Below are 27,486 nucleotides of genomic sequence, written 5' to 3'. Positions count from 1 at the left end.
CATGACCGCAGGGTCCTGGGATCGTTCCCTGCTCTGTGGGGAGCCTGCTTCTCCCTCCCCCTCTGCCACCCCCCAACTCATGCTCTCTCTCTCAAATAAATGAAATCAATAAAATATTTTTAAAAAATGAAGAGGCAAGGCACGACAATTGACATGAAAGCTTCCATTGTCTGTGAGGGTAGGAACTGGAGCCCAAAGCTGGCCCTCGGAGAGCTGAAGGCCTCCTAAATCACGGAGACCCCGCACAGATAAGGTGGATAAGGCGAGCTGGCCCTTTGGCCCGCAGCTCACTGCTCATAGGACCAGAAGTGGTTTTTTTCTGAGGATTTTCAGAATTCCATCAAGGGCTTTAAATTACCCTTTTGAGTCAGACACCTTGTTAATCCACAAAGAAAGGCAAACCAGAAGTCCCCCTCCAACTAGCATACCTCCCTCCTGAGATGCTACCTTGATAAAAGGAAGCCAAAGCCCAGCCAGACACGGGAGTGGGGGGTGGGCGGTGGAGGGGCTGCCAGGCATTTTCGGTCCCCGAGGCTGCCCCTGCGGAGGGCCTCCGCCCTTCCCCTCTATTCTGCAGACAGGTGTCGCTGACCTACTCACGGAAGAGCGGAGGTCTCAGAGAGGGGACACAATTTGCCTAAGATCGTTCAGCTGGTGGAAGCTGGAACCGGATCCAAATCCAGGTCTGGATCCAAAGCCCGGATCTTTCCACCTCATGGGGCCTCTCCTGTGCTGTTGTGAGGTCAGCAGGGCTCCTCTCCACTCCCAGAGAGGAAAGGAAATCCTGATAAAAGCAGGGAGCCTGGGGCTAACTCAGGACAGCAGCCAGAAACAAGTCAGGAGTCTCTAATTCCCTAAGGGATCCCCTTGGAGTTTTATCACACCTTGAAAAAGAAAGACCGGCTTTGCTTTAAATGGTTTTATTAAAAATTGTACCAATTGATGGGGGAGAATATACACACACACATATGCATGTGAAGAACAGAAAGCCAAGTATTCTGTACAGGTTAAAAAACAATGGGTCCCCATTTCCCTCCCTCTCTTTCCCTGTCTCTCTCCCAGAGGCAGAGTGCCTAGAACCCAGGACAGCTAACCTGGGCTAAACAAAATGCTACATTCTCACTGGGTCTCCCCCTGACAGCCCCTGTGGACCCAGGGATGGGGCGGCCCACTGGGCGATGCTCACAGAACAGGGAGAGGTGCTGGCCACCCATGCAGAGAAGGGGGCAGGGCAGACCCGGGTGCCGGCTCCCAGCTCCCGTGGCCTGCAAGGCTGGTGCATCTTTGGAAGAGCTCGGCTTTCTGTGTTATTCCCTCAAAGCTCCAAGTCCCCACCAGCCGAGGTGCCCCTGCCCACAGTGTGCCCAGGAGGCTTCGAGGGCAGGTAAGTTAACCCTTTCCTGGACCAAGCCCAGCCAAGGTCCAGCGTCCCACCAAGGATTTGCCTGCACCCGGAAGGCCCTGCAGCTTCCTGCAGCCCAGGCTGAACGTTGATTCCCAGAAGCCCCGCAGAGCCCTGGAGGCAGAAGTCTTTTTGTTTTTGCTGCTCTCCACTCTCCATACCCCCTCTTCATCAAGTCCACCAAATGGCACAAGCTTGCCAGCTCTCAGTGGGCTACTTACTGACCGGGGCAGGCGCAGTGGCTCCCCAGCCCCCACTGGAGGCCGTGGCTGGACCATCCCAAACAACACTGCTCCCCCCCTTCTATGCCCAGGCTGGAGCCACCCCATGGATGAGGCTGGGCCACTGGGGACAGTGAGACAAGTCAGCTGGGCCCCTCTGACTGTTTGGAGCATGCCTGCCACATAAGCTCTAGACATGGACCCACACCCCTCAGGGCTTGGGGAGGTCACTGGGAGGTGATCTTTCTCTCCCTTGCACTGAGCAAGAAAAGGCCATGGGGACAGCCCTCCAGCAGCCCAAACTTTGAAGCAGGCAAAGGCAGGGAGGCCACGCCGGGTCCTTCGACTCACTGAGGGAGTCAGCTGTCTGGCCTGAGTGGGGTTCTCTCCCTAGTTCTGTCTACCAGCTTCCAGAAACTCTAGGGTTCTGAACTGAAGGGCTCTTTTGACCCTGACTACCAGGCTTCCTCCCTCTGGGGCTTTTCTATAATAAGAGGGAGGTTTCCAGCCCTTCTCCCACCCCTCACCCTCAGCAAACCACAAAAACTCCACAAGTCTTCAGCTGGTTACAGGTCAGGAGCCAGGTCAGAGTCTCCCTCCCTCCAAATCTGATTCTCCACCCCCTAACTAGAGACAGCCAAGCTCCCGGGGGTGGGGGATGGGGGATGGGGGCCCAGGGAGAGGGATGTGTCTCCTGAGGCTGGACTTGAGGAATGTTCAGACCAACTCACCAGACAGAGGGGGCAGGGGCCAGTCTAGATCACTAGGCCAATTAAAACCAGCCAGCCAGAAGGAACCTCTCTTCTTCCAGGAGCTATTTACCTCCTGGGTGTTTTGGGGAAAAGGGAGAAGGAGGGGGTTTTAAACTGTGCCCCAGCTGGCTTAGGATAGTGAGTTAGTTCCTGGCTTCCCATAAGATGGAGACAGTGCAGTCAGACCACCCTCCATCTGGGCCCAGGCTCAGTGTTCAGGTGGGCTTGTCAAACTCTGGGCTCAGTTCTTGGGGCAGGCCACAGGACATCCTGCCTGGGCCTGGCAAGATTTCTGAAGCTGATGGCTTTGCCTCAGTGTTGAGGCCCTGGACCATTTATTTGTTCTCTCACTCAGCTCACTCAGAAGTCCGCTAAGAGGGGTTCAAAGTGGCTGGCAGAAATAATCCTGGTTTTCTTGTGTGCCACTCAAGCATACACCACCTGCCTGTCACTGCCTTGGTCCAGGAGAGGGGAAAATGGCACATGTCCAATGCACGTCCTAAAATGGTGTGGAGACACGCAAAGAAGGCTGCATTTCACAAGGGTCAGCGTGTCCCGGAGCTGGTCTTCACCTGTTCCCTGGGCTCCTCCTTGTAAGCAGGAACCCATCTTCTTAGCAGACAAACCATGGTACACACCCTGAGAATACAATTCTAGCCAAGAAGAGGTAATACCTCCAGAACATCCAAGCAGAACAAAACAAAGGCTAATGTACAGTTTGAGGTCTTTCACCTTGGGGCCACTGAGCCCATATGGCACCTTCATGCAAATTAGGAAAGGCACCCCTTCCTCTGAGCAGACGTAGCCCCAAATTAGGGCATATAGCCTAGTGGGCATAGCATGAGCTGGATTTGACTTCCATTACCTTCTTCGGCAGGTGCCCTTGTGCAGTGAACAACCTGCCCAACTGTACATCCAGTAGATTAATGCTTCCTGAAGACCTCCTGTCTGTAGAACTGGAGGAGCTTGGGCTTGTTTAGATTTGAGAGTCTACTTGGACTCCTCCAATTTCCTTGGGTAGCCCTGAGGTCTTCTCTGCCCAGGGAAGCCACCTTTTCTTTGGGCCTTGCTTCATGTTAGCACCAATGTTATCTTTTCTTACATAGGCAAAAATTATAATTTAATTTCTATGTATCTGGTTAGCAGATTCCCTGTGTCTTTTCAGATTCCCCGCATCTGCTTTCAGAGCTGCCAGCCTGGCTGCCTTAAATTCTCTCCATTAGTGCCACAGCAGGGAGAGAAGGGAAGTTCAGAGGCAGCTGCGAGCCTGCTGAGCTCCCGAGCACGCCCTTCTGGCCTAGCTGGAAGCTGAAGGAAGCCAGGAAATGTGTACCCAGCTTTGACGGTTGCACGCTCTAATCATTGTCTGTTACTCCAAAAGACACGGTTCAGCTGACAAAGCCATGGCGCTGGCTTCTTCCTGTATCCCACTAGGTGTGAAAAAGGAATGGGGATAAGCGGGAGGAGGTATGTTGTTTCCAAGGAAACCAAGGGGTCTGGGTTCCTCTCGGGCTGACTCTCACAGGTGGGATGGCCACCACATTTCCCAGCCCCACGGTAATCCTGCCCCATGTGTGCCCCAGAGTGCTGATATTGGGGGAGGAAAGCAGTCTGTTGGCTGGGTCTTTTCAAAGAAGAGCTGACGAAGGCACAAGCTGCTGGCTATGGCCCGTTCCTTGGCTATTTGGCTCATCTGTGGTGGACACCCAGGCCAGTCCCAGGCACCCAGAGGTGACAGTGGTCCTGCACCTCGGGACCAATCCTGGGGCCTCCGAGTGGGAGCAAGTAAGACTCGAGGCCTACCCAGAAGTTTGGTTCATTTTGCGGCACGTTTGAGGGGTCCTTGTAGAAACCCAACCCTCCCTGAGGTCTGCTGGAGATGACAGGAGCTGGGCGAGAATCCCTGAGCCCTTGGGGCAGGCACTGGCTGGGCCAAAGGAGAACCCAGATATGGAGCTGGCTGACTGGCCTTAGTGGAAGTTGCCATGCTCAGCTGGAAAGCCCCTGGCCGAGGCCCTGGGGGATGAAAGCAGTGTGACTGGCAGATCTCGGGCCCGACCACGGTTGAAGGCCAAGAGAGCGCTGGCGGGACCAGGAGTCTAATCCAGTCTCCTAGTTCTTAACCAAGCTCCTGTGGGAAAACTACAGTCCACTCGCTGGAGAACATCACTACCTGGTCATCTTCAACAACAGCTCACTGAAGACTTGTCAGAGCCCTTGGGAGGTCCCACATCACAGACCTATCAGCCTCAACTTCAACAGTGTTTGACAAAGGCCCTCATTCCTGGTCGAGGTCCTGAACAGGGAAAGAGGCCCCGCTTGGGGTATGTCTTATGTACACAGAGAGAAACTTGGAAAATGCAAACGCAAAACAGCAATGAACAAACTTCACAAGACACAGTGTCAGTCCTCGCCGATGTCCTTCCTGCGGTGGGTGCCCCATACAAAGAGGGCAGCCCAGCCTCACCTGGGACCTGCCCCATTCCTGTTCTCATCAGCATTCAAAGCGAGGTTGTGTAGGAAGAGGAGGATCTGCCACCACATTCGATTTTGGTTTTGCTGGTGCTAGAAAGGAAAAAAAAAAATCAATGTAATTTCTAAACATAGCCTGTAGCCTCAACGACTCCCGGGTCCTTATCATTCCCAATAAAAGTTCAGATAAACGAGTCTGGGGACAGCACTTTAATCCCATCAGGACAGCAAACTGAGGAGAGGAGGGAGGAGTTGGGGGGGGAGATGAGAAGAGTGGCGATGAGGGGGAGATAGTTGAGTTCTCCAAAAAACAATTGCAGTTTTAACATTAAAAAGAAAAGTCCAGGCTCTTTATGCACTGTGCACAAGAGGATTAAACTTTTTCCCCTGCTTGCAGGATTTTCCAGAGTTTAGCCAAGTGCTGCTTTTAATCAGATTGGCTCCTGAGCCCCTCAAACCTCAGCTGCATGAACAACAAACTTTCTTCAGAAAGAAAGAGAAGTGCCCCCCTCGCTCCCCCAACTCCAAAGTAACACAGAGAACAAGGGGGAAAGGGGGGGAGCCTCCATCTGCAAGTGATTTGACACTGTGAAGGTCAAAGGGTTAATCTTCAATTTAAACCACACTGCTGAGGCAGCAAAAATCTGATTTCATCCAGTGCAAACACGCACACACACAGACACAGACACACACACACACTTGTGCACCCGCCCTCTCTCCCTTCCCAGCATCTCCAGCTCAGTGCTGCCCTTTTTATAGCTGCTCTTGACAGTAAGCCATAAATAATCCCTCTTGGAGCGCTTTCCTACTGACTGGAGCCAATTAAACGTTAAGCAAGAACATACTTGAAAACAAAACAAAAACAAAGAATGCACACTACTCTCTGGAGGTTATCCCAGGTCCTACTGTCAGGCAGGGACGCTGGGGGCAAAGGTCAGGGGTCACTGGCTCCCAGGACTGGGGCTGGTGCCCCGCCCACACAGGTACCCTTTCCCAGGGGCCAGCGGAGGCCCCCCGAGGGGACTGGGGTGCTGGAAGAGGCGGTCTTTGTTCTCTCTTTGTCTGCCAGGGCAGGAGGACTGGATTGGGGCCCTCTCCACGGGGTCCTCCATGGATAGGGGAATAAAAAACCAGCGTGCAGGAAGAAGCCAGCATGGGCTGGACCAGGATCACGGCAGTGGCCCTACAGTGAGTGCATCCGTGTGAACTGACAGCAGAGCCGGGGCCCTTCTTGGGCTGTCTTTAACCCCACTGCCCCGGCCCCTACATCTCCGATGAAGGGGACAGGCTAAGTCAGGGGCAGAATGGAAAGTGGGCCTAGGTCTCCCGCACCCTCGGAGCTTGGTGGGAGCAGCTGGCCCTGGCCTCCCGGACTTTGCCCCAGGCGACCGTGCAGGTTCTGTGGCACCTCCCCTCCCCGCCACCTTGGGCCACTAAGGGAAGAGAGGTGACCCGCGGACTGAGGCTGACCTCAGGGCCTTGCCGAGGCAGGTGAACAGAACGCCCCCCCTCCATCTGGGGCAACAGCGTGCTCCTTGCCCCTGCGGAAGGGAGGCTGGAAAACCACCCAGAAAGCTGGAGTCCCGGCTACTGCGAGGAGGGGAAATCGGGGTGTGCCACAGAGGAGTCCTGGCAGACCACGCAGGAGACTGATGGCTGCCTTGTGTTTTGTAAACAAAGATGGGTAAAAAGAGGAAACACAGCCGGCTTAACAAAATCTGGTTAGAGTAAAGCAGCGTGAAAACGGACTCAGCTGCAAAACCTGAAGGCTCGGGCCTGCCTGCAGCCGCTGGGCTGGGCACCCCTCCTCCTGCTTCCCGCCCCCCAGCTGCTGCCCAGGACAGGTGCAAAGGTCATGTGGCGGAACGGGAGGAAAATCCAGGAAAAGACTGGTCCCTGGAGAGGCCAGTCTGCTGGAATTCCAAGTCTCCTCAGGTGCCTGTTTGAAAAGGCCAAGTAATAATAACAACCACAGTCATGACAAGAATAGTAACACTGAGTGTGCCAGGCTCTGTTCTGAGTGTTCTACATCCTTGCTTCTCAAAGTGGGGTCCGTGGACCAGCAGCGTCAGCATCCTCTGGGAGCTTACTAGAAATACAGATCTACTGAATCCGAATATGCATTTTTAACAAGATCCCCAGGTGACTTGGAGACACATTAAACTCTTTTGGCCCTTCTCGACAACCCTATGAGATTGTTATATATCATCATCCCCATTTTACAGATGAGAACATTGAAAGAGTTTGATAACTTGGCCACATGGCTACTAAGTGGCAGGGACTGGACTGAATTCCAGACCACCTGGCCCTAGAGCAATGTCCTTACCCATTATCATCATTCTCTGAGCGCCACCATATACCTTTATGCCAAAGCAGACCCTCTCTCCTCCCCTTCTCTAAATCATATCAAAATAGTTCAATGGCTAAGAAAAGGAGATCACAATTCTATGATTTGGGGCCTGGGCCAATCCCATTTCTGTATGCCTCAGTTTTTCCCCAAATGCCCCTAACGGAGGCTGCCTGCTGTTTGGGTTACTTCCTGGGCCCTGAGGTGTCTGGGGATGAGGCAACGCAGCACCCTCACTCCCATCATTTGGGCGTGTTGGGGGACCCAGAAGCAGCTACGGGCCAGAGAGTGCTGTCAGAGTGGAAGGCTGAGGTCTTGTTGGGAAACACAGGCAGGCCTAGGTGCAGGAGGCAGTGCCCACAGGCCCACCGTCGCGAAGGACCCAAGTTCCACGTCTCTGCCTGTGACAGGCTTCTGGGTACATGGATCGGCAAGGAAGTCTCCCTGGGCCAGGAATCAGAGGACCTGGCTGTCGGCCGCGGCTTCCCAGCAGCCTGTCTGTGAGTCCTCACTTCCCTTATAAGAGAAATGCAGGCATGGTATGAGATCAGTGGTTCCCAAACCTGACTGTGTCACAGAATCCGCTGACGTGCTGTTATAAATACAGAGTCCCAGGGCTCCACCTAGACCAACTGGGTCAGAATCTCCAGGGAAGCAGTCCAGGAATTTGTACGTTGAACAAACTCTCTGGGTGACATTTTTAAATTTTATTTATTTATTTATTTATTTTTAAGATTTTATTTTTTTAAAGTAATCTCTACACCTAACACGGGGCTCGAACTCACAACCTGGAGGTCAAGAGCCAAATGCCCCACCGACTGAGCCAGCCAGGCACCCCAGGTGACATTTTTTAAATCACAGGTAACATTTATTGTATATTTTAGTCATCAAAGTAATACATGTTAACTGTAGAAAAATTGGAAAACACAAGACATGAGAGAGAAGAAAATAAAATCATTTGTGATCCTATAGCCTGGAAGAAAACACTTCATGATTGGATTTTTTTTTTCAGTCTCTTTCAATCTCTTCCCATCAGAATAATGACTTGGCCAAGCCAGAGGTAAATCCTGCCCAGGTGGTTCTGAGGCAGCCAGGCCACAGACAGGCATCTGGAAACCACGGAGGAGTTTTCCGACCCTAAGGTTTACGATGTGAAGTTTGTCATCCACAATTACCTTCAGGATTACAACTCCGAGCTCCAACAGCTGAATCCAGCCAGCCTATTGGAGGGTCTGGGTGAGGCTGGAGGCCAGGCTGCCTTGTACGGAGTTAAGCTGGCTGCGTGGCAGCCATGAGAGCAGCAAGACCAGCAAGAGCAGGGCCTGGTAACCGGTCCTCAGCCTCGGTAGCCCCTGCTCTGGGCACAAGCAGATGCCACACAAATTCCACTTAGCCTTCTCTTGCCACAGGTCAGCTCCCAAAAGACCTTCTTCCTCAACCAAGCTGCCTCACACCAAAACTATCAAAGAATGCCCTGATTATGAGGAACAACAATAAAAACAATATTTAAAAAAAAAATTAAACAAAAGGGCCTGACCAGAAAGGAAAGAAAAAGGACATGAAGGGAGGCTGGTGAGAGAAACAGTAAGGAGGAAGGAAATCAACATTCACTGAACAGGATGAGGTACACAAAGACACCCAAACGCCAGAGAACATGGATCCTTCCAGCAGAAGGTGTGGAGAAGCAGGGGAGAAGGAAGGGGGAAGCAGGAAAGAGTATGCTTGGCCTCTGACATTCAGGCACTTGGCACAGCACAGAGCACAGAACCTGAGCTCAGTGAGTGCGAATCCCCAGAGCAGGGCCCAGCTCTCCCAGACTCAGCTTGAGCACCCTTCTAAGTCTGGGAACCTGCAAAAAGTGGGGTTCTAAGAAGGCACAGTCAGGGTGCCCTTAGGGATAAGGGATTGAGGGACAGGGGATGGGAAACTGCTGGGAATTGAAGCTTACACCGGAAGGCCTCAAATTGAGAGTTTAGAGGGTAGGACCAAAGCATAGGGGGAAAAAATAGAGGTGAATGCCCCAAGAGAATGGGATCTGACATGGTGGATAAGAATATCCTCTTCAGTTAAGAGAGCACAGACAGGCATTAGAGACCTAGGGCTCTTCTTTCTCCATTCCACTTTCTTTTCTTTTCTTTTTTTTTTTTTTAAAGATTTTATTTATTTATTTGACAGAGAGAGACACAGAGAGAGAGGGAACACAAGCAGGGGGAGTGGGAGAGGGAGAAGCAGGCTTCCCGCCGAGCAGGGAGCCCGATGCGGGGCTCGATCCCATGACCGTGGAATCATGACCTGAGCCGAAGGCAGACGCTCAACGACTGAGCCACCCAGGCGCCCCTCTCCATTCCACTTTCTTGCTGTGGTCAGCCAGCTGACAAGGGTTCGAGTCACCCCCGCTGTACATAAGGCAGAGCAACTGAACGCACAACCACGCATCCTGTGTCATGGGGAGCACGCCGGGGCACACAGTAGGTACTCAGCAAGTGCACAGTGGACCGACTACAGAAAAGTCAGCCTTGCAAGATAACCCACTTGTCTGAGGGCAGGAACAACTGATGTCTGGCCAGGTCTAAAGATGTACTCCATGTGATGGTATCAGCCTTTTGCCCGAGGAGAGGCCCAACTAGTAAAAGACTTTTTTTCTTCTTCTTCTTCTTTTTTTTTTTAAAGAGCTGGCTGTAGCATCTGACAAGGTTGGATTACACAAATCAAACTCTGTTTCATCCCACGTGGCCTCTGCCCTCAGGACAAAGAGTGTTCCCTCCCCTCTCCGGATAAGAATCTCCCTCGGCCTCTCTCCCTTTGGATCCAATTCACACCCTCTGGGGGCTTTTGTGTGTCACCCGTGTTCCAGATGCTCCAGCAAAAGCTAATTCACCCCCAAAGAACTAGAGCAAAGAGCAAGCCTACACTGTGGCCAGGCTTGAAAAGGACCCTGCCAATTTACCAAACAGACAGCAATTTATAATATCTCATACTTAGAGTGCCTTCCGATCTTCCCATTTCCTCTTCACAAAGATCTGGAACACAGGAAGGACACGTATTATCCATCCCATTTTATGGATGGGGAGGTAAAGGCTCAGAAACATTCCCCCAAGCACATTAGTTGGGGGGTGGGGGTTATTCGGACCCCTGACTTCTGACTCCAGAGCTATGTTTTTCCACTAAAATATTAGTGTGTTCATTCACATCATGGCAAGTAGCACTAACTTTTCAAAGAGAATCACCACTGAGCTGCTCCCCTCGTATGTTTAAAGACATTGTTTCCAGATCATTAACTATTTAGTAAGGATGCTGTGGACCAGAAAAAAATAAACCTTCCAGAGGCAGGGCTAACTGAAGATCAAACAGAAATAAAGCTAAAACTGCTCTGAAATTATAACTTCAGATCATGTTCTGAAACCACACTCGGTTTCTTTAAAACACAGAATTTCCTATACCCTGTTTTGCAGGGAGAAACACTCTCTCCAGAGTGATGTTTTCCCACCTCTTCCCCTTAGCCATCATAGTCTAAACCCACCCTGGCCGAGGCTGAGGGAGAGAGCCTCGGCACCGAGAACATGAACACCGAGATAAGAGAGACTTCAGGAAAATTCCACTTGAAAGAAGTTGAGAAGATGTTTTTGTTCAATTCAGCAAGCTTCTATCAAGCCCCGAACTCGGCTAAGACTTATGAAGGACACAAAGATGAGCAAGATGTCAACTGTCCTCAGTTGTTTTACAATCTGAACGGAAGACAACAAGAGCATAGAAGTAAGTTTTATGGGAGGCAGAGGGAGGTCAGGGCAGTGAGTGGGCGCTCCCTCACACTCCTGTCTTCCAGGGGGTGCCTGGAAGCAGAGATTGCGCAGTGGGAAGACCACAGTTTTAGGATCAGTCAGATCCGTATGGCTCCCAGCGCAGTCACTTACAGCGTAACTTGGGCATGCCGTCTCCCTTCTCTGAGCCTCGGTGTCCTACCAAATGGGGCTAACGGGGTCCAGAGGTACGAGGTTGCTGTGGTGATCCAGTGAGAAACATCCATGTAAAGCAATAGGCCTGGTGACTGTGCCGAGCAAGCAGCTCACTCCCCATGCTGAGGACAAGGAAACCTGCGCCCCACTTAAGCTCGCTGAGCACTTCCCTCAACATCCTCTCCCTCAGAGCGCCTGCCCCAGGAGTGCTATCTTCTAAACAGACTTATGAAGTCCTGGGGAAATCCCTGACTTTTCACTCTGAGATGGGCCAAGACAGCTAGAGGCAGCTGGGCTCAGAATTCCAGGCGGCCAAGCTGAGCAAGGGATTCTGAAACCCACAAGGCAGCCCCTTGGGTCCAGTGGCCCACTGCCCTAAGAAGGCTTCTGACCCAGATGCTAGAGGAACGAGCAACGTGGCAAAATGGAGAAGGAAAAAAATAGCCCCTTGCCAAGAGCTTCCTCAGGGCAGTCAGCCGTGCCAACAGGACATTGAAGCCACTGGCTGCCATCATGGCGACACCAATCACTTCTTCCGGGAAGAAAGGGTAGCGCAGGACAGGCTGGGTCTCAGTCGAAGACAGGAGGGTTTCCTCTAATGCAACTGCGGGCCACCGGCTCCAGCCACTGGGGGCTGGGGGGCAGGGCTGTGTGCACGACCCATATCCCCAGAGCCCCATGTGGCGCCTCCACAGCCTCTGGAGGCTGCCATTCCTGGGGCCCTTACCCAGCTTCCCACAGGGCCGGCTCTGGCTCCCTCAGAGAACTGCTCCGTCGAACTACCGGACAACTTCTTAAGAACTCAGGAAGAAATCCTGGTGTGTGTGCTCTGGTGGAAGGTGAGGGAGAGAGAGGATTGAGGGGCGGCAGATCTGCTGTGGGGCTACGAGACCGTGGAAAAGGAGCCCCCAAAGCTCTGACTCCCAAACTGGGGCCTTGGCAGCTGGCTGTTCTTGTCCTGCCTGGAGCCAGTCCCCTAGCCAGGACAAGGCAAGCTAAGCGTGGAAGAAGGCTGGACCCTCCTCCTCACCACACACACTGACCGTTCTCGTTCTGGTCATGGAACATGCCCTCTTGGTTGTCAGACAGGATCAAAAGGCAAACCAGACCTTTTTCTTCATCCTTCTTTTCTTGTGCCTCTCCCAACCCCTCCTCCCATCACCCCCCTTCTCCCCTAAGGAAAAAAAAAAAAAAGCCAACTCCCATCCCCAAGGCCTATAGCTTGGTGAGGAGGGAATGAACTCTCCAGAACTACAAGGCCCTTCTCCTGGAAGAGAGAGTAGTCAGGTGCAGAGTTGTGTGGGGAACTCGGCCTCTAGTCAGCCACGCTGATGACTCAGAAGCTAAATATAGTGAGCGATATAAACAGAGCCAGCCACAGAGCAAACACAGGGCCCCCAAGCCCCGGCCTGGCTCTCACGCACAGCGGCCCTCCACGGCCCCTCCCCCAGTCTCACTTTTCCCCAGGCACCCTCCTAGGTAGACCTCCCACTGCTGGAACAGAGGCTGGCTCCACAGGGACCTTCTCACTCTAAGGTGAATGTCTGGGGCTCCTGCCCAGGGCTGCCACATCTAGGGTCTGAACAACCTCATTAGCCACAGTCTGAGCCCCCCAAACCACTCAGCAACAAGGAGGGCATCCCAAAGGGTCAGGAAGCAGTCAAGGGCCCCCTGAACAAAGGATCCAGGCTGTTGGCAGATGTAAACACCACTCTGGGTACAACTTCCAAGTGAGCTCCCTAAGAACTATAAAGACAGGTCCAAGCAAAATCCTAAAATCATCTTCTGGCACATTTCTTAAAGTGTTAAACCGCCCACACCTTAATAGTTATATATATTATAATCTCCACTGGGCTTTCACATCTGCTCTGCTAGGTAAGTATGAGAAATCGAGGTTCAGGGAAGTTAAATGACATGCCTATAGACAGAGAACTCATAAGGGACAGAGGTAGAAATTTGAACCCAGGTCTGCCTTTACATCTAGGATCCTTTCTGTGATATTGCAACAAAAGATAGTTTCTAGTGAGTGGCTAACATTTTCCTCAGATTTCATTTTCCAGAAAGTCTAATTACCATTCAGAGAATTTCCAAATCGGACTATTCTGAATGAAGCCACTCCTGGTCCAAGTGAAAAGGCCATTTCCAACTCAAGGAATTCCCATGTGCTTGTAGCTTTACTCACTCAGTGGTCTACAGTGGCTTTTTTTTTTTTTTTTTGAGGATTCTTGGCTTCTTAACATTGCCTAGGAATACCCCCCCCCCATAAATTTCAAGATGGTGCCATTGGGATAGGAGACATTCCTAAGAGGAGGGGACAGCAGCTACTGTCCATTCTTAGGCCCATACTGGAGGAGATCGCAGAAGGGGGAATGGAGAGAAACTAGAACCCACACCTTCTGACTCCAGCAGCTCATGAACACAGTGAGGAAGCAAACCTGTACCTCCTCTTCACTGCAGAAGCTGGAGAGACAGAGCCTAAGTCAAGGCAGACCCTGGTCAGCAGATCACCAACTCTTGATTTCAGCTCAGGTCATGATTTCAGTTCGTGAGATTGGGCCCCATATTGGGCTCAGTGCCCATAGCAGAGTCTGTTTGTCCCTCTCCCTCCTACACTGCCCCTCACTCTTTCTCTCTCTAAAATAAATAAATAAAATCTAAAAAAAAAAAGGGGGGGGGACCATTCCACTCCTGACCCAGTCAAAGGAAGGTGGGGCATGTGACCAGGTTGGGAAAGGCTTTTGTCTCCAAACGCCCGGCCTCCAACTCTCTTGCTGCTTTGGAGACCCAAAGAGCCAACAAAAAGCACCTCACTGATACTGATATTCTGCCTTCAAATCCTTGCCTTTCAATCCAGAGGAGCCACCCTGAACTGATCACTCGGGTAACCAGGCTAGACCCCACCCACATGCTCCTTAGGAAGTATGTGGCCGGCAAAAATCCAGATCCAACATCCAGTACAATTTGCAACCTTTTGAATTGGGGGTCATGTTGATGCACTCAATTGGCCATAATGCCATTCTACAACACACTACCCCGTCATGGTACCCCCCACCCCCTCTGCTCCACATCTCCTAGGAAAAAGTGTTCCCTTGACACAGAAAAAGAATTACTTGAGGTCCTTAACTAGGGACCAAAAGTGAATGCTCACACTACCTACAGGACTCAGGGACCAAGGGCCATTGTCTGGCCTTGGGACACCATCCCAGATCTGAGGAGAAAGGAAATGGCCAAGCCCTCTCAACAACTTATTGCCTCTTGGGTTGTGTTTCCTGGCTCCCTAAACTCGGCCTATATCGATGGGGGACTGATCATCATTCTTTGAGGAGAAATGTACAAGGCCGAGGCCCACAAGTGAACAGCTTGGACACTGATTTCTCTGTGCAGGGCAGGTGGAGGGAGCTCAGGGGAGGCAACTCTGCTAAGGGATCAGCCTGATAGGAGGGGTGGGAAATGGTGAACTGACAAGAACAAATGTGAGGGATGATCAGGCTTCTAGACAGACAACAGGAAACATGCATTAAAGAATACCTACTGTGTACCCAGAACTTTAAATGGTATTTTCTCACTTAACCTTCACAATAATATTCTGTGGTATTAGCTCTAATTTACAGAGGAGGAGCTAGACTTGACAAGGTCAAGTGCCTTCCTGATGGCTAGGGGGTAGCAGAGCTGGCATTTAAACCTGGGCCTTCTGACTTTGGACTCAAAGCCTAGAGACTTAATCCTAAACCACTTCCTTCCTAGTACCTCAGTGTCCCTGCCTGCAAAGGAAGGGAATAGGGAAAGAAAAGAAAAGAATGTAGGAGTCACAACAGTACTTTCTAGATATGAAATATTAGACTGTGGTTTATATAATAAAGTCAGAAAACGACTCACTTCTTAAAGCTAGCTGCTAAAAGTTCCTCTGCATGCTGGTGCTCCTTCTGCCCGTGGCTCTTATCCTAGCCCTTCCTGCAGGATGAGCTCCTGGACAAGGTCTGTGAGCAGGGTTAGTGGGGAGGACAGGGTTAAAAGCAAGAGGATTCCACAGACCAAAAGCCTGGTTCTCTGTAATGGAAAGTTTGGGAAAACCAGCTCTGGGCTAGAAAGGCTTAGCTGACTGGCTCCCGCCACTGTGAGGTAGGAGTAGACAGCAGGCAGGAGGGTGAGGGACACAGGGACACAGGGGACTTGGGAGCCAGTAGGGGGTGAGGTGCAGAACACTGCAGGGGAGATTCTCCTATGGTTCTCCTTTGATTCTGCTGCTTTGCCCCTCCTCCCAGGCTGGGGTAGCTCTGGCTGATAGCCGAAAGATACCCTCAAAAAGGCAGCCCTGGACTGGGGGAAATGATGCCAAGCAGCAATGAGCAGGGTCAGACCTTGGGATGAGGGCTGTCTCCTCTCGTTCAGGACTGAGTCATCAAGAAAGGGCCCTGGGCTATGTTCTAGTCTTGTCCTCCCAGCCTGCTCCCAAGCCTACGGGGGCTCACCAATGGATGGAGAAATATTCTGGGAAACAATTGTTGAGAGAGATCAGGTCAATTGGGAATGAAGAAAGCTGCCTTCCAGACAGTCCTCTAGATGAATCTAGGAGACCCACAGCCACTGTGCCCTCCAAAAACTCCAGCACCAGGACTGGAAGCTGTGAGCTGGTCTCAGCCATAGGCCTGTAAAACCAGGCTAGAGTGAATGGGCAGGAAGGAGGCCAAGAGACGGAAATCCAGAATCAGAGCAAGTCCACACATGGAATGAAGGGGAGACTTGAAGCCAAGTTTCCAGATAACAATCAAAGGAGGGACTAGGGACTGGAGCGAGGGGTCAACGGAGGAAGCTAGGCTGCCTTATTACCTAAGCATAGGGCCCCCCTCTCTTCCAGATCACTAAGGGACTGGGAGAGCCATCCAGGACCAGGTCTGGCCCCAGATTTCCCTCAGAACTCCTTGGCAGAAGGCACTAACCATATGTAACCCCTGATGGTCTGTTCTCAGGAGACCAAAAGACAACTTCTCTCTCCCCTGGTGTTGGCAATGGTTTGGCCCTTCAGTCAAACCTACTCTGATCACCTGAAGTTACCCATCTAAACTCAGGGTCTGCCCAACCGTGATGAGTTATTTATTCTCTTTATTCCAGACACAGACACAGACACAGACACACACACACACACACACACACACACACACAGCCCGCTAGGACGGTCCCCGGGGTAGGGACCGTGTTCATTTCCAGGTGGCATGCCTTTGCTTCCATGGTGGTTGTACGAGCACGGATTCAGCCTTGGGCTCCTCTCCCTGCCTTGGCAGCCATCCAGAAAGCCAGCCCAGAGAGGAAGGGTTAAGTGCCTGGGGGCTGGCCCAGACAGCGGCTGCAGAGCAGGGCAGCCTCCAGCCCGTGGCACGGAGGGCTCCTCCAGCACGAGCCTGCCAGCCGCCGCCGCCTTTGTTGATGGACTCTGCCACATGCTCGACTGACACGCGATGCTCCGCCCAGGCGGGGCTGGTGCCAGGCTGCCGGCCAAGCGCCCGGCCGTCAGTCTGGAGAGACTCTCTGAGGTATACTCTCCAGAGTCCCAGGTCCCGGTTCCCAGACAGAGACAATGAGGAGCAGCCTCCCCAGCTGGAAAGTGTCAGGTTACAACCGGTTCCACCACTTTCCCCGACTCAGGCCCATCCCTCGGCCTTGGTTACCCGGTTCCCACTGCACCTCAAGTCAGGCACCCCCAAATGTCCGATTTCACTCCGGCACCCTGAAAACCTTCCCCTTGGGTCTGGGAGGGACAATCTCCCACCCTGGCCTTGAGCAGACACAGTGTGTCAAACAAGGCTGCAGAAAGCCACCCCATTCCCCAGGAGAGATGGTAGCATTTCCTGACAAACCACTGGACAAACCGCTCTTAGGAAGCCTGAGCTGAGAGAGGGCAGAGAACCAACTTGGAGCTCAGAGATGGCAAGAGTGCTCAGCCAGTTGGGCCCATCCAGTTAACCCTGGGACCATATCCTCGGGGCCTGGCAGAGACAGAGTTGCTGAGGCAGGTCCGAGCCCCCAGCCCCAGCAGACTCCCCCCCCCGCCCCACCCCAAGCCCCCGTGCCTACTTGCTGCATGTGAAGCCGATGGAACTGGTCTGCAATGCACTGAAGCTTTCGGGCAATCTGTACCTCTGCTCGATGCTGCCACTGCCCTTCAGGGGGCTGCCCCCCAAGGGGCAAGCCTGCAGGGAAACTGGCCGGGAGAGGGAGCCGGTAGCCAGCATTGCCTGCAAAGACAGAGGGCCCACATCTCAGCATTCTCCACAACTGCACCATCCACTCCATGCCTAACACTCCTGGCTGACACCTGGGGCCCGAGGTCTTTATCGGGCACGCTGCCAGATTTGGACAACCTGGCTGCCCAACCATCTAAAAGCTGATGTTCAGAGGGAGCAAATGGTCCTAGCCTTGTCCCTTCACAGGCAGTGCCGGGGCAAAAGTAGTATGTGTGGGGGAACTTGCCAGCCTTCGGTCTTTATTTACCAAGCTGTGCTTGACCACAATTTATTTTTCATGCAGTAGCAGGTTGAAGCTCTTCTCTGGAAAAGCACCGGAGGCAGCTCTCCGGAGTTCCTGGGTTGAGCAAAGCAAGGCGGGAGAAAGAGAATACCAAAATGTGCCTTCACTTTTTCCCCTGGCTGGGCCCAGGTCCTGAAGCTCTGGGCAATGGTACGAAAACGAGGGAGAGAAAACTCCTTAGACCCACTGGATAGCCAAGTTCCTCTCTGGAGGAGCCCCAGGCCAGACCGCAAGACCTCGAGACCTGCGCTGCACCCTACCCAAGTGCTGGCAAGCGAGCTGCCGCTAGGGGTGCCCGCCTGCCTCCTCCCTCTGTTCCCTCTTCCCTGCTGGCCGGCCTTATCCATCTTTTCGGACTCCCCAAGGAAGTACCGGGCAGCTCCCTCCAGGAATAACTGCAGCGGCTCCTCAAGAGGCAACCTCAGACCTAGCAAGACAGCCTCCGAACCTTTTCCCCCACCCTCCATAAGCTATTGTGCTAAAAGAATAAAGCCGACTGAGTGTCTAACCCTGTCCCTTTGCCAGAGGAGGGCATGTTACTCATAAAACAAACCATTTAAGCCCACAAATGAAGGGGGCTTGTCTGATTGAGTCTTGGAAACAGCCCCTCAGCTGGCACTGAGCCCCGGCAGGCCCAACCTCTTTCTCCAATTCCCCCTTCCAAGCACAGAAAGTCCCAAGTGACACCTTCTGCCTTCAGGAACCTTCCCTCCAGAAAGGACTGGGTTTTTCCCTTCAGTGTCAACAGCGAGTCACAGATCCCCCAACCTTCTCCGGGGCCACTTCGGCCAATTAATGGAAGGCATATCACTCCCAGGACACAAAAGCCTGGGCCACTCATTGGGCCACAGGATGTAAAGCCCAAGGCCCAGGTACCCTCTCTCCAACCCTAAAAGGCACCATGGACCCAAGGATCCCTGCAGAAAGGGACAAAAAGGCAGAAGTGATGGCATAGCAACTTGCCTTTCTTGGTGCCCAAGGAGCACAAGTGAAAAGCAATAACAGGCAGAGAAGAAGAGTGACAAGAGTCGAGGAATCCATAGCCCCTGCTGTTTAATTTGGGGAAGGAAATAACAAAGTGCAGGTCTGAGGAGGGGAAGTCCCCTCTTTTCCCCCAGTCTCTATGGGAGGAGTCCTGAGGCTAAGAGCACTCACCATAAAAGAGTCGCTGGGGTTCTTGGGTCACCCCACAAGGCAGCATGACACCCTGACTCGGGGAGGCTGGACTGAGGGTCTGGGTGGCCTTGTCTTCCTGGCTGGTGGGTCGAAGCCCAGGGCCACAGCAGTGGGTGAGAGGGAAGAGATGCAGACGGCTGAGGGGGCAGTCCAGCTGGCTCTGGGCAAACAGGTCAGCAGAGAGCAAGCTCCCAGGCTGCGTCCCCGGCTCCCCGTCGTCTGGCTGGAACACATCATCCTCTAGCTCCTCCACACACTGAGGCGGATCCATCTCCCCTGTTAGGGCGCAAAGCAGGTCTCCGGGCTGCTGCTTCTACCCAGGCCAAACCTGAAGGATCCCCCCTCCCCTTTCTTCTGTCCTGCTTCTCCTTCTTACCTGGGGCAGTGGGGCCAGGTACTGAGGACAGATAACCCGGTGATAAAATACTACCAAGGATGACACCCCTCCCCAAACAGTGAGGACTGCCTCGCTGTTCAAGGATGTGCCATACCTCTTCCCTGGGCCTTCCCAGAGCCACCCCCTACCTTGGCCTTTTCTTCTGACCCAGGCTGGTTCTGGTCACGAAGTCTGACTGCTATTGACTCTGAGCAATAGCAGGGGTATGATCAACTGCTACAAGCATGCAGGACACCTGGGGAAATGTCAACAAGACTAGACCCTGTGAGTGGCTGTGGGAGGGCAGAGGGTGCTGTGACTGGCTGTACACACAGTGCTCACCACACACACACACACACACACACACACACACTCACTCACTCACTCACTGCCCTGAGGAGTAACCAGCCAGCTCTCCTCTCAGTCTGAGCTGAGCTCCCAGCTGAGCAGCAAAAACAAAAGCCAGCAATCAGAGGGCAGCCAGGTTCCCTCCAAACCTGCTAAGCCCCGCCCAGATGCCCATCTACTCTAGTCTCCACCCCCTGCTTGCTCAACACAACAAACAGGCTCCACGGTGTGGTAAGCGTGTCCTGGGAGAGAGGGCAGAAAGACCCAAGTTAATCGTTGCCCTCCCAGCAGAGGAGAGCTGTCTGTCCACCACAGCTTGGCCGAGAGGGTAGGTCCAACATCTAGCATGTGGCCAGCCTCCCCCAGCTCAGCCTACTCACTGGTGTCCATGACTTCAATCTTCTTTCCCCACAGCCCAGCATTCCTGTCAGCGTTGAACCTGAGACTGGTGTAACCTTCCTCACAGAAGGAAGTGAAATTCAGCCCTCTTTCTGTGACCTCACTCACCGCCTCTGTACTACTCAGGTTGTCGATACGAGTTTCTTGGTCATGAAGAAGTTCCTCTTGCTCCACCTGATGGCTCTTGGAAATCTAAGCTTGGAGCCGGCCAGCATCTTGGGCTCCCAACACAGCCCCCTACACACACACACACACACACACACACACACACACACACACACCCAGGAACCTGTTAAGAGTCCCTGGGCAGCCAGAAGCAGCAACTACCTGAATGGTTAAGGATACAGAGAGATACTGTTTGTCACTGCCAGATTCAATTAGATATCCCCTGGGAATTCTGTCTCCCAGTCTCTTGCCTTTGAAGAACAAGCCAAATGGTCTGTGGGTTGGTAAAGTACTTAAAGGCATCTCACTTAAATTCAGAAAATCTGGGGCGCCTGGGTGGCTCAGTTGGTTAAGCGACTGCCTCTGGCTCAGGTCATGATCCTGGAGTCCCAGGATCGAGTCCCGCATCGGGCTCCCTGCTCGGCAGGGAGTCTGCTTCTCCCTCTGACCCTCCCCACTCTCATGTGCTCTCTCTCATTCTCTCTCTCTCAAATAAATAAATAAAATCTTTTAAATTCAGAAAATCTTGGCTTCCCTAAATGCAAGCTCTCTCTGAGGTGCTTGCTTCAACCCTCCCTCCATCCCAACTATCCGTGAGCTATCTATGACCCCATCTCTGCCCTCTTCCCTGGTGAGTGAGGAGACCCCCGCTTGGATGGCAAAACAGGCACACGCTGTTCTTTGGAAAGTGTTTCCCAAAGGAGGGTAGGAGATCTTCAGCTTATCAGCACCAGGAAACAAAGTTTCTGGCTGAAAGGACCAAGTGCTGTCTTGCCAGTCACCTGGCAGGGGCTCACCTCCAGCCCTTCAGGCTTCTCTCCCCAAGCTGGCAATCCCAGCCTAAGAAGGGGCCCTCCAAAGCCAATCACAAGCAGCAGTCATTGTCTTGGTTTTTCCTTTGAAGCCGGTCACCTCCCCCTCCCCCTCCCAGCAAAGCCCCAAAGTTCAACCCTTGCCTGGACTGGACTGTGGGGAAATGCAGCCATAGGGTGTGTCTCTGCAAGCCCTGGGGACCCTACCCATTCTCCACAGGAACTGCAGGTGGCTCTTCTGTACGCGGGAGCCTCCCGAGGGGTGCTGGGCAAAGTCAAGTGTAAACCGGGATGCGGTAAGGAGACCCTCTTCTCCCCTTCGCCTGAGCTGAGGGGGTGATGTCCAAACTGGTAGGAGGATCACACTTCTTGAGAGCACAGCCCGGGAAGGCTTTATTCCTAGCAAGGGGAATCAAAGCCCGCTGGAGCCGTCCCAGCCCCCAAGGGCTGTAACTGGGATGCTGAACTTAAGACTCCTCCTCCCAGGAGAAGTGCTTAGCCAGGCACTCTGAACCTCGATAGGAGTTAAAATCTCGGAACGCACACATACATGCATACACACTCACGCACCCACACGACACACAGCAGACCTGGGTGACTCCAGGAGAGAGTCTCGGCCTCCGAGTCGTGATGCCAGGGCTCCGCGCCAGGGTCCAGCGTGACGAGCACTCGGGGGCTTGGCGCCCAGACTCAATTGGGAAGGAGGGAAAGAGCCCAGCTGTTAAGGAGAGGAGCCTTCAGACTCCGCAGGGAGGCTGGACGCCCCACAACTCCCTGTCCTACCCCAAAGTCAGATCCAGAGGCCGGGCCGTTCTCGGGAGCCCAGGTCTGCTCAGCAGTGAACCGCAGGTTCCCTGTCCACCTGGACCCAACTCCTTACTGTCTGAAATGCTACTACCCCCAAGTTCCCTGGTGGAGCAGCGCACCTAGATGAGGGTTCTGCACCCCGTTCCCGCACCCAAGCGCTCCAGTCCTTCATGGTCACCCTAGACGCCCGCAGCCCAACCCTTCCCGGGCCCCCATGCGCAGCACGACTCCTCTCCCCACTTCCCCGAGGAGGTGCGATCCAACTCCGGCCGGCCCCGGCCGCCCGCGCGCTCACCGGGCTGCGGCGGGTGGCGGGAGGCGCGGGCAGGGGCGGCGGCGGCAGCTGGCTGGCTGGCGCGGGAGGAGGCCACTGTGCACCGCGCGGTATTGTTTCCAAAATACGCCCGCTCGGGGCATCCCGCAAACAGCTGATGAGGCCCCGCCCCCGGCGCGTCACGCCCACGGCTGGCCAATGGCGAGCGGAGCCCCAAGTCCCGGGCTGGGCGGCTGCCAGGGACGGTCACGAATGTACGAACCTTCCCTTGGAAACATCGCAAGGGGCCGAGCGAAATTCCGGCTCCCGTCAGAAACGCAATTGGAGCGCCATAGTCCGCGCAGGTTCCGTTCCTAACGCCAGCTCGGGAAGGACCGGAGAGTCCCCGAGTCCTCTCTATTAGAAGGGAGAGAGGGGGCGCCAAAGTGACTTTTGTCTTCTCTTTCTCCGGAATGGCCTGATAATTATGGAGCGTCCAGAAAGGGAGGGTAGGAGGAGGCAGGAAGCTTTTAGATGGGGCGGGCGGCGTCCACCGAGTGCAAGGTGTGGGTCCTTGTGGATCCCGGCCTGGTGGCAAAGCACCCTCCCGCCTGCCTAGCGGGTCAGAAATGAACTCCTGGCGCAAATCTCTAGGAAGCATGAGAACACGTGCGTCTGGCGCTGTTACCGAGTGACATTCAGATCAAACACCTCCAAAGGGACTCTCATGTCCTCTCCTTGAGTGGGCGTGGATACTTAGAAAATAAGTATCTGGCTGAGGAGAGGAAAGATAAAAAATGCAGGCGCTGCGTGAGCAGTTGACACCCATCCTGTTTATGGCATCATCCAGAGATGTGTACTGCAGATCTCGTACTATCAGTAAGGGAGTCCCCAGGCCATTTCACAAACATTTATTGAATACCTACATTGTGCCAGGTACTGGGTTAGGAGCCAAAAACCTGGTGCCTGTCCTCAGGGAGCCTATAGTTTACTCGGGGAGGAAGATTTGAAAATAACCGAATGCCGCATGAAATGTCTTAATTTTTAGGGACAATGACTGCTGGAAGGTGCAGAGAAATTCAGAACGGAAAGCTTCAGGGAGATGGCTTTTGAGTTGGGCCTTAAAGGATGTGGAAATTTTTCAATAAGGAAGACCAAATAAAGCAGCCCAGGCCTAGGGCAGCAGAATAAAGTGCTGAACTGGACAATCTGTCCTGGGAGCAGGGCAGGCTGGAGGAGAGGTCTTTGGGTGCACCCCAGGATTTGGGAAGGGTGGTCATGGACAGGTAGATTCAGGTCAGAGTACATAGGTGTCCCTGCAGTGCAAGGCTGGAGAATCCCTACTGGAGGCAAAAGGGAGCCAGCAAAGATTTTTACAGAAGATAAGTGAATTGACCAAGCCTGCATTTTAGGAAAGATAAAAGAAGCCAGAAATCAGTGAGAGCGAGCCAGTCCCTGCAACAGACTAGGTGGTCAATGATGGGCCTGACCCTGGTGATAGTAGGGATGGACAGTCCTCTGACCACCAAGCTGCTGTCTCTGGTTGTAAACTCAGACAGATTTAAGTTAAGTGGAGCTGGGACTCAGCCCAGAGGAGCCTGAAGTCTCCTTGCACCTTTTCCCCTACCCATTCTTTCCTTAGCTCCCTCAAAGCGCATCTGAAAGAGAGCCAACCAGGCATCTTGACTGACAGCTGGGGTTGCTAAGGCAGGAAAACACCATCTCCAAAGTCCAGAGAAGAGGGAAAAGGGAAAGAGGGGAGGGTCGAGGTTGGCCAGCAGCCCAGTCCCCAGGAGCTGACGGATGTCCAGAAAGAGGTGCTGGAGCCAAAAGGAGATATATTATTTTACCAGGAGGCTTGGCCAAGAGGGAGTGTCACCTGGTCAGGGTGACCTCACATTCATGCCACATGTGGGGAAATGAGGAAACCAAGCCCAGCTTCCATGCAGGGCACTGGGGAGCCCTCACCACATTCACCAGGCACAGACCTCTTTCCCCTCCTTCCTTCCATCCTTCTCTTCTGAATGGCTTTCCTCCTGGACCCATGTCTCAAGCTGACCAGTGAGGACTATGGGTATTACTTAGGATCAAGAATGAACCGAAGGGGCGCCTGGGTGGCTCAGTTGGTTAAGCGACTGCCTTCAGCTCAGGTCATGATCCTGGAGTCCCTGGATCGAGTCTGCATCGGGCTCCCTGCTCGGCAGGGAGTCTGCTTCTCCCTCTGACCCTCCTCCCTCTCATGCTCTCTGTCTCAAATAAATAAATAAAATCTTTAAAAAAAAAAAAAAGAATGAACCGAAGGACAGAGCAGGTCTGAATCTCTCTTCTCAGGCAGCACAGGCCCTAGGGGGCAGAGGTCATGCTCATTTTCCTTACCGCCCCCAACCCCCACGTCTCCATCTCCCACCTCCCCACCTCTCAGCCCCCACCCCCATTCCAAGCTGCAACTGCTCTGTCTGCTTCATCATGGCAGAATTGGGTCCACAAGGTAAGGAAGATGGTAGAGCAGAATTGTTACCTGGGCTCCATGTACTTGCCAGACTCACCAGGGTCTCCTCAGCTTTAGGGTCTCTGAACCCCTGAAATTGGCTAAATTGTGTATGTGGGTTCACACAAATATTTTGAGGGGTGGCTCCATAGCTTACTTACAACAGTCTCCCAAAGGGGCCTGTGATCCTATAAAAGTTTAAAAATCACCAATGTAGGGGAATGGGGCTGGGAGCAGAAGGGATCATCTTAGTGGGTCTGGATAGTTTGCAAGGTGGGAGGAGGGTCACACCCTCTAGTGACATTTCTTCTAAGACCTCTCTCCCAGGCCTTCCCAGCCTCTCTCAGGCTGGTTCTGAAGGACACGCAGCGGCTTGGCCTCCTGCGCTCTCAGCCTCTAGGGTCAGGCAGCAGGGGCCCAGCCTTCTGAGCTGCAGGGACCAGAAAAGACTGTCAGGGATAAAGGGGTCAGGGAGGTCAGGAGCCTCACTCCCCACCTCTCATCACTGTCAAAGCGGATCCCTCCCTCTGTACCATTCCTCCCCTTCCAGCACGGGGCTCAGCAGCGTCAGGACCTGCTTGACTGGAGGTCTGGGCACTGAATCCCTGACCAACAGCAGCACCCTAGTTGCGGCCACAGCAGTCCATTTTGGAGAATTTCCTTTCTCTCTTTCTCTTCCCGCCCCTTGCCCCAATTTGTTTTCTCCTCTGCTGACTGATGCTGGCTGTAGAAGGAGGGTCCCCAGAGAAAGGCATAGTTGCTCTGAAAGGCGCCAACGATCTGGGAGGGACACAAAGAGTTAAGGGGAGGCTGCTTTCAACAGAAGAGAAAATCCAGCTCCCTATAGAAAGCAGGCAGCAACCCTCTCCATTGTTTCACCTGGCTATAGGATTTCTCTCTGAGACAAGGAATAGGCTCTAAAACTCTGGTAACTGGATCACTGGGAAGGGAGGTTTTTTAAAAACCAGCTGACAGCTGAATAATAGGAATTACCAGGCAGGCTGCCCCGGGGGTTGCTGAGGTTTGTAACTCAACCCCCAGGGAGGGGTTAGATTGGAAACTGATTTATGGTGGGGGTCTTGGTGGGGGAGTCCATAGTGCTTGATCCTCTTGCCTCTTAACTTCCTCCAGGAGGGATCGTGTCCATAACAAAGATCAGGAACCTGGAAGATTTGAGTGTCCTTCCCTTGCTGGTATTGCTCTAACAGAATGAAATTATCTCTCGGACATCATTCCATCTGTGTGCAAAGGAACAGTCGCTCTCTTCTGAGTTGCAGTGTGTGTGTGTTTACAAGTAAGAGAGAGAGAGAGAATATACCCGAATAGACAGATTAGTTTCTGCTAACTGGGTAAGCAAGTGGAGAGACTTGATTTCCCAGTCAATGAGTTCACTACTTGCCAATCACTGGTTCAGTGGGATGTAAACAGAAAAAGCAGGTGCTAAAGAGAAAACACTTGGAGCCCCAGACCTGGGTGGAAAGGAAGATGCAAAGTGAGGCTGCCGTGCGAAAGCCCAGGGGAACCTAAAAGATAAGGTGAAGTCCAGGATCCCATGACTTACGACATTTAGCACACATTCAGTTTCAGTTTTCAGTGAATGAATAAGTATACATTTCCAGATTTTAAAAATATGAATAGTTTCATGTTGGGGAGTGGGGAAAAAAACTCTGCAGTGGAGGATTTCCATAAATGTTCTATCTCCATTGTGTCTGTCACTTGGGATGGCTGGCCTTAACCGAGTCTCTTCTCACCAGCAGAGCCAACTCCTAGAAGACAAAAGGGATGCTGCCAGGTCTTTGGTACCGTCAGACCACCCTCCTCCTGGCTGCGGGGACACATTTACAGGAAAACTACAAGCATGGCCCTCAGATGGTAGAGCAGAATTGTTACCTGGGCTCCATGTACTTGCCAGACTCACCAGGGTCTCCTCAGCTTTAGAGTCTCTGAACCCCTGAAATTGGCTAAATTGTGTATGTGGGTTCACACAAATATTTTGAGGGGTGGCTCCATAGCTTACTTACAACAGTCTCCCAAAGGGGACTGTGATCCTATAAAAGTTTAAAAATCACCAATGTAGGTGATTTCCCCCTCCCCCTCCTCCCCAGCCCAGGGCTCAACATGCCCAGCCCACGGAAAAGAAGTAGGGTTTATCCTGCCAAGGGATGAAGGAATCCAATCAAAATACTCTCCTTTTACTCTACTTCACCCAGGACGCAGTCATTTTCCTGGGCAAAGATACACCAGGACGTCAGTACATACTTCTCCTTGGGATTGTCAGGGAAACCTCAGAAATGTTCGGCTCAGGCTAGAGAATGATCGATTGCTATTGAGGAAACCTGCCACCTGTAAGATCTGAGAAGCAGTCCCTCCTGGGTCTAGAGCCTCCCAGGTTTTGAATCTGGTGCTCAAGAGGATCTGGACCAAGAAGATGAGTTGGATCATCTGTTTCCCAGCCAAACCCTTAGTCCTTACTGTCCTGGAGTGGGAGAGGGTCACTATCTGGCAAAGACAGAGGGGCTCCATCACCCAGGTGTGAGTTCATCAAATATCTACTGAGCATCTGCCATGTGCTAGGCTCCACGTCAAAGGCTGGAGGTACAGATATCCCTGGGGCATCCTTGAGCATATCCATGCCCTTTTCCCCCAAACACGAACCCTCATATGCATATCTCAAAGGGAAACTGGGGACAGGAGGAAGGTCTGTCAGGGAGAGCTGCAACGGGACAAGCTAAAGGTAAACAGATTTCCCAGGGAGGCCGAAACTCCCTGGAAGCGGTCTTGCGTTCCCTCGCACAAGGATATCCTGGAAATGTCCGAGGCCCCACTTCTTCCCTGTTCCCAAGGCCCACCCCTCATCAGGTGGAGTAGAAAGATGTGAGGAGATTTGGGTTCAGTTCCCAGCTCTGCCATCAACAGGCGCCGTCCACCACACTTATGTCCTCGCCCCTGCAGATTCAGAGGTGGCACACCTTGCTGGCTTGGCTGGGCTAGGA

The 27,486-nt window shown here is 52.9% G+C and overlaps 1 protein-coding gene across 10 annotated transcripts; it reads right to left on the bottom strand.

Moving 5' to 3' along the window:
- Positions 1-904: 904 nt before the first annotated feature.
- BMF (Bcl2 modifying factor) lies at positions 905-22,179 on the bottom strand. 10 transcript variants are annotated; one of them, XM_045900365.3, is made up of 6 exons: positions 22,048-22,177; positions 21,536-21,663; positions 21,153-21,210; positions 18,825-19,121; positions 17,217-17,377; positions 905-4,940 (listed from the first exon to the last, which is right to left on the bottom strand). In XM_045900365.3, the coding sequence occupies exons 3-6, from the start codon at positions 21,154-21,156 to the stop codon at positions 4,839-4,841; spliced, it is 564 nt and encodes a 187-aa protein (XP_045756321.1). In that variant the 5' UTR covers positions 21,157-21,210; positions 21,536-21,663; positions 22,048-22,177; the 3' UTR covers positions 905-4,838. The 10 variants fall into 10 exon arrangements, with proteins under 10 accessions (XP_045756321.1, XP_054369590.1, XP_064426758.1 ...); XM_054513615.2 differs by having other exon boundaries at positions 21,153-21,293; positions 21,536-22,170; XM_064570688.1 differs by lacking the exon at positions 21,153-21,210 and adding an exon at positions 19,371-19,477 and having other exon boundaries at positions 21,536-22,170.
- Between the last annotated feature and the right edge of the window lie 5,307 nt (positions 22,180-27,486).

Source organism: Mirounga angustirostris, unplaced genomic scaffold (genome assembly GCF_029215605.1).
Source record: "Mirounga angustirostris isolate CCGP_5_RB_7025 unplaced genomic scaffold, mMirAng1.0.hap1 SCAF_9, whole genome shotgun sequence".
Classification (NCBI taxonomy): Eukaryota; Metazoa; Chordata; class Mammalia; order Carnivora; family Phocidae; genus Mirounga; species Mirounga angustirostris.
Note: the sequence above shows the minus strand (reverse complement) of the source record. Positions and strands in the feature narration are given on the sequence as shown.

Excerpts from the sequence above, each read along its gene's own strand:
- BMF (XM_045900365.3), bottom strand. Across the intron at positions 17,378-18,824 it reads ACCCCAGCGACTCTTTTATG|GCAATGCTGGCTACCGGCTC; the intron begins GTGAGTGCTCTT and ends CTGTCTTTGCAG. Across the intron at positions 4,941-17,216 it reads ATCGGCTTCACATGCAGCAA|CACCAGCAAAACCAAAATCG; the intron begins GTAGGCACGGGG and ends TTTCCTTTCTAG.